The 12,392-nt window shown below is 37.0% G+C and overlaps 1 protein-coding gene across 1 annotated transcript in view; it reads left to right on the plus strand.

Annotated features, from left to right (window-relative positions):
• The window catches only part of LOC119577871 (protein FAM200B-like), an 11,093-nt gene extending 280 nt beyond the window's left edge, over positions 1–10,813 (plus strand). The window contains 4 exon segments of the mRNA XM_037925495.1: positions 1–1,191; positions 1,194–1,580; positions 9,393–9,601; positions 10,098–10,813. The exon segment at positions 1–1,191 is cut by the window's left edge and continues 280 nt beyond it. Coding sequence (XP_037781423.1) covers positions 1–1,191; positions 1,194–1,580; positions 9,393–9,601; positions 10,098–10,202 — 1,892 coding nt within the window. The 3' untranslated portion in view covers positions 10,203–10,813.
• The last annotated feature ends 1,579 nt before the right edge of the window (positions 10,814–12,392 follow it).

Raw genomic sequence — 12,392 nt, forward strand, 5'->3', positions numbered from 1 at the left:
ACAGTGACGAGTTTCTGAAGTATGGCTTCGTCAAGTGTGAACAGGAAAAGGGAGAACCAAGGCCTCAGTGTGTGATTTGCAGTGAAGTTCTCGCAAATGAGAGTTTAAAGCCATCAAAATTAAAGAGACATCTCGAAACCAAGCATCCTAGTCTGGCTACAAAACCAGTTGACTATTTCCAGAGAAGAAAGGAACAAATGAAGATGTCAGTGAAAGTTCTAAATACAGCAACCACTCTTAATGACAAAGCACAATTAGCATCATATTTAGTTTCATATCGCATTGCAAAAGAGAAAGTACCATACACATGTGGTGAGAAACTTATTCTCCCATCTTGCGTGGATATAGTGAGAACGATGCTCGATGGAAAGTCGGCAGACAAGATCAAATGTGTCCCAATCAGTGATACAACAGTGTCACGGCGGATAAGTGATATCGCAGAAAATTTGGAACTTCAGCTGGTGTCACACCTACAGACTGCTGGAGAATTTGCTATTCAGCTGGACGAAAGTACTGATATATCTAACTGTGCAGTGCTCCTGGTGTACGTCAGATACGTACATGAAGATGACTTTTTGGAAGATATGCTTTGCTGCTTAACCTTACCTACTCATTCATCAGGATCTGAGATAGACAGAGTGCTGAATGACTGCATAGTTGGAAAATATAAGCTGAAATGGGCCAATTGCAAAGGAATTACAACCGATGGAGCAGCAAATATGACTGGGAAAAAGAGCGGTGTTGTGACAAAAATATCAGAAGCAGCCGGTAATGATGTAACTTGGAGACATTGTTTCATCCACCGTAAAGCGCTGGCTGCCAAAGGTATCCCAGACAATCTCAGAGGTATTTTGAATGACGTAAAAGTTATCAACACAATCAAAGGAAGTGCACTTAACAGTCGGTTGTTTGAACTCTTGTGCCTGGAGATGGGAGCTGATCATTCACACCTTTTGTACCATACGGAAGTTCGATGGCTGTCCCGCGGGAGAATTCTAACAAGGGTTTATGAGCTAAGAATGGAAATTCATATTTTTCTTCTCGAGAAAAAATCCAGTATGGCAAGCTTGTTTTGCAATGATGAGTGGATTCTAAAACTTTCATATTTATCAGACATTTTCTCAAAGCTAAATGAGCTTAATCTAAAACTGCAAGGGAAAGAAACTGATGTATTCCGACACTGTGAGGAAGTAGAATGCTGTGGCAAGCAAGGCTTGCTGTTGATCAACCTCTTTATTATATGTTCCCAACACTTTTGCAGCATATTGAAGAACATAATAACACCAGTGAAGAAACCATGAAGAAATTGAAATGTGATATACAGCTGCACCTCCATTCTTTGTCAAGCAGATTTGAACAGTATTTTCCTGAAGAAAACCTTAAGAATATAAGAGACAACCATTGGGTGAAGGACCCTTTTGCATTTGCAAAACCAGAAGCTGTTATAGGGCTAAACCATACACCTGAGGAAGAAAATGAACTTCTTCATCTGACAAGTGATACATCATTAAGAATCAGGATGCGGTCATCACCTCTGTCATCATTCTGGATAAGTGTTTCCAAGGAATATCCACATCTAAGTAAGAAAAGTATTTTACTTTTGATCCCCTTTACAACTACATACTTGTGTGAGGCTGGGTTCTCAACCTTGACAAAACTAAAAAGCAAAGAAAGAAATCGACTCAATCCTACAGCCGACATGCGTGTGGCATAACGCCACACGCATGTCGGCTGTAGGATTGCCTCCTGCAAGCCAGACTGGAATAAGATAACGAAAGACAAGCAGGCACACCAGTCACACTGAACACGAAAGTGCATACTATTTTTCCTTGCTTTCTTGCAGCAGTGTATTCAACTTTACTCCGATTTCGTATTTTTTATAACTTTTTAGGTAAACTTAACATGTTTTCAATATAGCCAGTTTTATATAGATATATGTGTGTGTGTGCGTGTGCAATATAACTGATATCAAGTTTATGAAGAGAAAGGTACGATAGAATGGACATACTGGGTCGTGAAGGTAACACAGAAAATCAAACTGGGTCGTGATGAAAAAAGTTTGAAGAATTCTAGCTGCTAGAGTGTGGGCAAAGTGATGGAACGCCAGCCGAAATAGAGGATCCTTACTTGCTCTGACTGAACTACCTGGCATGTGTGGAAGTGTTTTTAGATCGGAGAAGGATGACAGCGAGAGGCTGTGAGGTGCCTGTACAGTGGAGGATCAGTGTAGCAGACGGAGCCAGTGACCTCACCTCGCTCCCCCCCCATGCTTCCTGCAGCTGCTGCTATCGCTCCTCCAGCTGGAACGGTCACTACTTATACCGAGAATGACCTAGGCCTCAGGGAGTCCGTCGCCAGCGACCAGCGCGGTAAGGTCAGCTCCGCCCCCTCTCCCTCCGGGCAGCTGGCCGCGACCCGCACACCACCATACCCATAAGAAGACATGTCTCGTGTTTTTTTTATACTGCGTGGTATCAACTCTCAGAAATAAAGAGTCAAGTCGAATACCAGTATCAATACCCCTGCAAGCCAATGTAATTGGGTTCTATACCCGTTATAGTGCCTCTGATCCAAGGAGAACACGCCCTAGGCACGGGTAGAAGCTAGGGAGGAAACAGGCCACCGCAAACAGGCACAGTCATCAGACTCACACACTTCACCACCACCACAATTACCACCTCACTCCTGTTAACACGATGCACCCTGAAGGCACAAGGAAAGGAAGCCAAAATAGTCGCGCAACAGGAAGTAGTACCTATCCACATGGGGGACCTGATGCAGCGGAGCATCAAGCAGTTAATTTGTGAGTAGGCAAGGAGAGAGCGATGAGTGCTTACTCGGTATGCAGACGTGCTCTGCTGGGGAGATGTGGACTTAGGATGTACCTTAATGCAGGAGGTGATGGCGTTCAGACATTCCTTGGTGCTCGCAGTGGTGCTAATGACAAAGAACAGCAAGCACTTTTGCGTGAACAATTGAGCTCTGAATGCCATCACTGTCACCAGTGTCTACCCCTTGCCTCGCAGTGACGACACACTGGACCTGCTCACCAGGGTTCAATGGCTCTCCATCTTAGAACTGAGTAACAGAGGAGGATAAAGAGAATGCTTTCTCCTTCAATGGCAGTTTACTGCCATGCCTTTCAGTCTGTACAATGCCCCTGAATGCTTTGGACACCTAATGAAAAGAGTACTGGAGGGGGTTTGCAGTGGGAAAGGGCGGCCTATGGTACTCATCCTGTTTTGGTGACAAGTATGGTTTGGCTGGTTGTGAGTACACCTGGGATCCTGTAAGTAGTATACATGTTCAGCTGTCTGTAGGACAACGTTTTTGGAACTTGTCAAAGCCAGTATGGAGCTGCGTAATACATTGTGAGTGGTGGGATCATGTAATGATATACCAATGCATGTAATGGATAACGTTCTACTTGCAAGGTTTGAGGAGTCCTTGTAATCTGTGGAAGTGTGGATGTGTGTAATCCTCGACTGCTTTTTGATAAAGCTCACTTTCAAGTGACACTTAGGATGGTCTGTGTCAAAAGTGTTCAACATCTGCTTGATTTGGGTGTGGTTGGTATCATCATCGTGATTACGATTGTTGAAATTGTTCAGATATCTCATTGAGCGTCTTTAGTGTTGGTAAGTCTTGCATGCATTACTGATTGATGATAACTTTGAGTAATCTATACGTCTTTAGAATGGCATTGCACATTCTGCTTATATAGCAATGGATGCGCAAATATGCGCTAATCAAGCTCTTTTTTATATCAGATGTTGACCAAAAACTGACTTCCGGGCAATTCGGAGAAAGAGTTAGAGGGAGGGGCGGAGGAGAGAGAGCACCACGAACAGAAAATCAAAATCGACGTACATATGACGTCATGTATACAACCTGTCCAATAGTATTTCTTGAGGAGCCACTACAGTACCACAGTTAACACACACACACACACACACACACACACACACACACACACACATATATATATATATATATATATATATATATATATATATATATATATACATATATATATATAACAACAACAAACGCAAACCGTGAAAAATAAATTGAAACGTGGAGAGCGGAGCAAAAAATCGACTTCTTTTGCGTCAACCTCGAACGCGCACGTGACGTCATGTACACAAACACGCCGTTGTTGTTGGTGATTTTCTTCCTCGTATCACCGGGTCTGTCAACTTTTCACGAGGACGAACACCACGGTAACTATACACACATTTACCACAGTGACCTAGAGGAAATGGTGAAGTATGTGTGTAAGGCTTGACTGGAAAATGAATGAGTGATGTGAAGTTGGACGAGAAGGCAGCTGCTTCTCTGTCTCATTAGGCGGTTGGGATTTATGTTCAGTTTAAGATTGTTTCATATTGATTTTTTGCTGTTGACAATAATTTCAAGGTAATTTTTCACCTTGCCTTCGCATAACCAATCGCTACGATTTTGATGTCGATGGATTCCTCTCGCCCTCTATTACACATATATTTAGGAATTTTGCCGCGGAAGGAAAGGCATGAAAGGTACCTGGGAAATTGCGGGGTAAACAAACAGTAATATAATAACATAATAAAGATGATATCTTGCTCTACTGCTAAATGCAGAAGACTGTCCCCCTGCACCCCCCCCCCCCATGAGGGCCTGCAGGGTGCACAATCCCTGCACAGGAAAACAAACATGGCAGGGATTGGGAGGCATCAAACAATGCTCAGCATTTTACATTGCAGAGACTTATTCATTGTATTATTACTATAATAATGTGTATACTGTATTTTGTTCATATTTTACCCTGCAATTTCCTAGGTACCTTTCATGCCCTTCCCTACTATCATGGCCAAGATTGTTGCTAATTAGTGTGTTTCTGTGATATAATTTCAATTAATTTCAATATATTTGGATTATTGGGAGTGAGAGGAATCCATTGATACCAAAGTCATCGCGATTGGTTCACTTTAGCCATCATTTCCACTGTCACAGAACCCTTTTTACAACAGGAATCAAGGTGGCCAGTTAAGGTTTTGGAGTGGAAACCCATTCAAACCGATCTGTGGCAGAAATGAATAAACAAACAATAGTTATGAAGTGTGAAAAAATTAGTAGTATTATTTACAAAAACCTTCCTAACCTGGGGGCTTAGCATCCAGACCTCCATCCAGTAGTAGTACTTCCCTAATGGGGGCTCTGCCACATGACTCCCACCTGATCACCTTGTATATATTTAATCTTGGGGAGGCATTAGTCACAAACTTTTTATTTCTGAAGTTATTTTTTGCCTATGCAGATTATTTCATTTCTCAGTGAGTTTAGTTTTTCCCATTGTTTATGAGAGGGTCATTACTTTTTTTTGATAAGTATACAGTACACCAGAATATTAAGTATTGTATGATTATTAATATCAGTCTGTGAAGGGGGGGAGGCATAGTGAATAACACACAGTAGACTATAAAACAGAATCCAATTGGATTAATGATTAGTCTACATTGACCAAATGTTATGCTGTATTTTAAATTTCTATATATAATGTATTTCTAGAAGGGGGCCATTGAAAGTCTATGGGCCTACACATCAACTTGAAACTCTGTGGTCATTCAACCAATCTTTTGGTAAAATATATGAATATAGCACCAAAATATGCCACAAAACAGAAAGTTCTGCCCCCTGGACCCCCGTGAATTATTTGTATCACTTAGTAGTCCAACTTTGCAACTGTTATTCTTTGTTTCAGAGTGTAATATGTAGGAATCTCTTGTTGTTTTCCATCACAAATATTGTAAGTGAAGGTAATTTGTAATTGTTTATAAAATGTCCACATCCCTAAGTCTCTTATTACTACAGCTACTCCAAGAAATCCATAAACATTGCTGTATGAACCATAAACTGTGCTAACCCCAGACCTTTGCCCCAAGACCACCCTGTTGCTGTATTTCCTATCGGGGGCTTCACCACAAGATCACCAATCAGTCACATTAGATTTACTCTTCATGCACCATTTCTTGTGATCCATTTTCATTATTCCTGATGGTTAGTCTTTATGGTATTGACACATTAAACTACAAGCAAATTAACAGAAATCCCTGAGTGTGATAAAACTCTGGTGACTTCTGTCAATGGCCAGACACTGGGTTTGGGAGTCCTCTATATCAAGCCGAAGGTCCCTCTCCATGTGCTCTGGCACATTGCCACGCATACAGGCTTGCCCCACAGACCGCGCAGTTTGTCATGACGCTGGTACACATGACCCGGCAGTGATGGGTTAAAGATGATTTTTTATAGAGGACAAAAAGTTGCAGTCTTCAGTACAAGAAACAATCTGCAGAAGCCAATGATAATTACACAAACAAAGGAAAAAGTTCATGGAAACCTCTGCTCACAGCTGAAGTCAATTCAGTGCTTGCAAGTTTCAACTCTACCTTGCTGTATTTACTTGAGGTGAAGACCATATTTGCCTGTCACGTCACCCATATCCACCGCACATGCTCCAAGATACAGACATTAGGCTTACTTGAGGGGCCACTCTAACAAGAGTGAGGCTTGTAGGATCCTGAACATGGAAATAACGTCCTTCCTGTGCACTTGTGAATAGTTGTTCCCATCATCCCGGCCTTCAGCTGAATGGTCATGTCAGCAAGTATGTGGTGAGCCGGCGTATAGCCAAATTTTCCCATGACAGCATGTTTACATCACCTGCCCCTCAAGCCAATTTTTTTTTGTATGTGATGGTCATGTCATCTGGATTATAGGTGGTTAATATTTTATATTAATCCCCACATATTATTTGTGTTCACTTCATGCTTAATTTATAAGTAATTGTGATTTCTAGACTGGTCCTTGGTGTGCAATAAATGGCAAAAAAAAAAAAAAAAAAAAAAAAAAAAAAAAAAAAAAAAAAAAAAAAAAAAAAATATATATATATATATATATATATATATATATATATATATATATATATATATATATATATATATATATATACTTGGACCCTAGTTGTTATTCAAGCTGTATGTTTTTTTTTCCCCCCATTAAGTAGTTTCGAGTTATAAAGCCTTTTTAGGTTTGCATTATCCAAATAGCAGCAGTATTTTTATTGTATAAAGGTTTATGAAAAATATCGGGTACCTGCCGCATCAGTGACTTGTCATGGGACAGCCTGGACAAGCAGCTTATTAATAAGCAATGTCTTCTTCACTGATATGTATATTCAATCTGTGATAGCAAAAACATAGTTCAATCCAGCATTTTTTTTTTAGAACAATGTAATTTCATATGGTACTAGCATTTATAGTATTTGATTCTAGACAGTTGGTGCAAAAATGCAAAAGAGTAAATAGAAAAAAACAAAAAGAACATTACATAGTTTACTTATCTATAAATTGATATATTAAATTATATAATCGCCTAGTTTTATTCAGCTATGTTACATAATGTTGATATAAGTTTTGTTGATAAATGCGCAGATTAAAAGTAAAAAAAATAACATAAATGTAAACAACAACAAATTAAAAGAAATACAGGAAACATTGTCATAAGTGTAATTAATATAGTATCAAAGATATTAACTAGTTGGATTCTAGTGTATATGCTTAGGCACACCTAAAAAAGATACTGAATTTTCTATCCTTAGATTTTAGTTTTCAATTACAAGCTATATTTTCATATGTCTCTACTTTTATGCATGTCATATCTAGTCTTGTTTTCATTATTGTCTATGTTCTAAGTTTAGTTCATTATATCCCTTCTTATTTTGTAGTATTTGTTCATATTGTTTATCTGTCAGTTTTCTGCTTAGGTTTATGTGTCACAAACAAAGAAGCTTATTAATATTTCTCTATTCTTCTTTTTTTTTTATCTTCATATTTCTTTTATTCTATTTTTGTTCATGTTTATATTTTTTTTTTGTTCATGTCTCTTGTTTGGTTTCTTTTTTTCTTTTCTTTTTCATTATTTTGTATTGTATTCATGCTTTTCTTGTTAGTAAAAATTAACTTATTTGTAATGTATTTTCTATTTCTTTGTTCTTTTATTCTTTATTATTTTGTTATTATTCTTATATTTATCTTGTGTTCTGTTATTAATGTATTTTTTTGTTTTTTTCTTAGATTTTATGTTTTTCTTTTTTATTTGTTATTCTTTTTATTGTTATTATGTTTTTGCTTTTGTCTTATTTTTTATGTTACTTTTTTATTCTTTTTATGTTCATTTTTTCTGTTTCTGTTTTTTCATGTTTTTTTATTGCTTTGTTTGTCTATTTTTCTTCTTCTTGTTTTGTTTTTTTTTATTCTTTTTGTTATTGTTTTTATTTTGTCTTTTTTTTTTTGTTCTTCTTTCTTTTTGTTTTTTTTTTTTGTTCTTGTTCTTTTTCTTTTTGTTCTTGTTCTTTTTTCTTTTTTTTTGTTTCTTTTCTTTTTTTTTTTCTTTTTCTTTTTGCTTTTTGTTCTTGTTCTTATTTTCTCTTTTTTGTTTTGTTTTTCTTTCTTTTTTGTTTTGTTCTTCTTTTGTTTTGTTCTTTTTTTCTTTTCTTCTTTTGTTCTTGTTCTTTTTCTTTTTTTCTTTTTGTTCTTGTTCTTCTTTTTCTTTTTGTTCTTTTCTTTTTCTTTTTTTGTTCTTGTTCTTTTTCTTCTTTTTGTTCTTGTTCTTTTTCTTGTTCTTCTTTTTGTTCTTCTTTTTCTTCTTCTTGTTCTTGTTCTTTTTCTTATTCTTTTTGTTCTTGTTCTTATTCTAATTCTTTTTGTTCTTGTTCTAATTCTTTTTGTTCTTGTTCTTATTCTTATTCTTTTTGTTCTTATTCTTATTTTTCTTCTTTTTGTTCTTGTTCTTTTTGTTCTTCCTCCTTCAACAAAACAAATGGAATTTTGCTGATTATTATGTACTCAACAGAGTGCTGTAGCAGGGGTACTTAGATTATATGCTTTTACGGGATAAGGAAGTGAGTGAGTGTATTTTAGTTGTGTGTCATTTTCCAAGATATACAACAGTTCCCTAGATTAATTTGCCGTCTTCATTAAATGGTACCAATGCGTGAGTTTCTTGAGAAAATAAACAAACGTATCTAATGATATCAAGTTCATAGCAGCTCTAGTATTGTCAACATTTCTTTGTAATACAATATTAATTGAATATACATGTGATTATGCTTTAGTTGTGTGGATGCTGATTCTTTATTGTTTGTTAATAGTATTACATAATTCTTTTGTTTTATACCCTCTCATGTCTAAAAATATTATGAATAGTATAAATCCAAGAAAAGTTATATTGCTTTTGTTTTGTGTGAATCTGCTTTATTTAAGAGCTAAATTTTTTACTTCAAGTAGTGATAAATGTGTTTTTCCTCATCAGTTGATACCATGGAGAACTCTAGCACAAGTTGTTTCCCTCAACAGATCATATCCTTTGTCGTAACTGTGGGGCAGAATTAACCGAAAATACGAAGGAAAATTTTGTCAATGTCACTAGCCCTCATTCGGAGTCCAGTCACTGGTTGTCTGTCCTTGGCCATTCTCATTTGATGGTTCAGACACTGCGAAACCCTGCTGATATAGCTTTTGACCTTGTCACTGTGAAAAGAACTGGATGTTCAGGCGTTGGAGAGGTGAGTGCTGCGTTTTTGGGGAAAGAATTTAAAAGATATATAAATAAAAAATAAAAGAATAAAATAAAAGGGGGGGGATACATGTGCCTATACTCAGACGCATAAGCACATGTAAATACAGAAGACTGATTACTTACCAGCAAGTAGAGTTGCAGATGAGACTAAATGCACAAACCCCAACTCAACCCCTCGCAGATTTCTCTCTTGCCCTTTCTCAGCCATTGAAGCTTCCAGTCTCAAATCTCTCCTAATCCTTCTCTCCTCCATAATTTATCCACATGGCATTTTGATTTTGTATACATTTATGTGTGTGTGTGTGTGTGTGTGTGTGTGTGTGTGTGTGTGTGTGTGTGTGTGTGTGTGTGTGTGTGTGTGTGTGTGTGTGTGTGTGTGTGTGTGTGTGTGTGTGTGAGAGAGAGAGATGTAGATTTTTTAGTTCATAGAACCTCTTCAGTTTTGTAATAAATTAACTCCTTAGCTTCTCTTCTCCTTCCAGTGGTATAGTGACCATTCTTGGTTTCCTGGCTATTCGTGGAAGGTCTGCGTCTGTCCTCGCTGCAAGGCACATCTTGGCTGGTGTGTTTTCTGTACTATATTTTAATCTTTATCAGGAAAACTTGATTGGCAAGCTAGGATAGAGGAACAGCTGGACTGATACAAGAAGTATAGTTTATTGCCTGTTGTAGTAACTCAAGATAACGTGGATATTTCTTCATGTCCTGGGCTATATACACAACAGAACAGAGTTCATTGTAACAAATGTTTGGATGAATATGAAAAACAATATAGTTGATGTAATTCACATTGTTATATTACTATTGGAACTGCTAACACAAGGAAAATTACAAAACACTTTTTAATATTGAAATGTCAACCAAAAGGGAAGAATCATGTGATGTCCATGACCTGCTGGTAATATTCTGCAAAATATGTTATCCAAGGTTGTAATAATATCTAGTCCTTAGCAAAGTAGTAACAGATCACAAACATTATGTAACCTCTCATCAGATATATAAAGGAGCTCCCCAGTATTCATCAATAAAGTCTTGGTAACATTAAATACTATGAAATAATTCAAAAGAAACTTTCCAAAAATCAAGGAAAAGGGTAAACAGGTGAAATAGGTAAGAGTAAAAACTGACTTCTTGGTGACTAAACAGTTGTAGAGCTATCTATGTGTAAATACAGTAAATAAACTGATATTACAATGGGCATGATAAGTATTCTCACCATCCATGCCATTTGGGTTTAGACTTAAAAAGCCACTGAAGGTGCACTGGTAGGGCAGCACCAACTTGTTTCAGCAGCTGGAAAATAGGCATGTATTGTACATGTTTGCTGTAGGCCTTGTTAACCCTTTGCCACAGGTGGCATGTACGCACATGCCATGGCATGGCTGGACTATCTGCCGGGGGCATGTACGTACATGCCATGGTGTATGTATGGACATGCCATGAGTTTTTTTTTTGTTACAATCACGGCAAAATATTATTTTTCTGCCACTGAAAGTGTGATTAAGTTGTTTTTAACACTTTCTCATTTTTACTAAAAAAAAAAAAAAACTACAATTTCAACTCCATGATGCCACACACTGCTTATTTTATTCAGACTATAGACTGAATAATGATCAACTATGGAGTCTATATAACAAAAATATCCTTCAGTCTTGATTTATCAGGAAATATGGGATGTAGAGACTTTAGAAAATAATGATAACTGAAAATACAACATATGCTCATAGTATTACAAAGAAATGGCAAGGGATGCTGGTATTTGGCATGAGCGGTCGTGCATGTTAGGGCGACGATATAAGCCCTGGCAGCGGGGCCCGGGCCACTATGAATACTAACTGTCAGGAAAGGGTTAACAGCTTGCTCAGACTTTCTGATTTTGGTACATATTTAAATATTCTCGACCTTAATTTCTTATTTTATTTTTACATAATTTCAAATAGTAAATTTTAAATTTTTGTTTCATATTAGTTTCTCATGTGTTTGCAGATATGTATAAATATTCAGAACCCTAATAACAAAAAGAGTGAAATTCAATTAATGACAAATCCACAAAATGTCGCTAATGAAAAGATGAAATTGGGGATCCCTTGTGATTTTTTAAAATATAACACAGGATATCACATAGGAATACTTCTTCAGTTCTTGCACAGTAAAATTGCTTGTTTTCATTCATACCTTGCACAGAGCTCAACAGGTCTGTAGCACTTCACCTCATACTCTAGCAGTATGAAGAAATGCTATAGAAGAAGGAAGATGACAGTCCATATCATAGACATAATCCGGAAAAATAGCTACAGGCATGGCATGTACGTTCGTGCCATGCCCACTGTGAATTTACTTTATTAATTGTTTTTACACATAAATGGCTACACCTATACTAAGTCACCAGTGAGCCAATTACGAGTACTGCCTGTCTCGCCCATTCACTCTTTATCTTGATTTGCGAAAATAAAAATAACACCATCAATATTCATAGCATTAGTAAAAAATATGTTTTTCCTGCCAATTTAAGGAGAGAAATTAAGTAAGGTCACAAGGTCTACTAATTGACTCCTTTGTGGCTAAGCACTAGCAGAGCCATCTTTGTGCAGAGACATATCACTAAAAAAAAATAAAAAATGAGCACAGCATTTTCCCCATTTTTTATGCATTTTCCCCAGCAGCAAGTGGTTAACTAGGAGTATAGAAAGATATATTAATACTCAATAAAGAGCTCTAAGAGCTATGAAAAGCAATATGCAAGTGTGCATTCAGTCTTGGTTCTTTTCTGAAATGAT

The sequence above is a fragment of the Penaeus monodon genome, chromosome 10 (genome assembly GCF_015228065.2).
Source record: "Penaeus monodon isolate SGIC_2016 chromosome 10, NSTDA_Pmon_1, whole genome shotgun sequence".
In the NCBI taxonomy this organism is placed as follows: Eukaryota; Metazoa; Arthropoda; class Malacostraca; order Decapoda; family Penaeidae; genus Penaeus; species Penaeus monodon.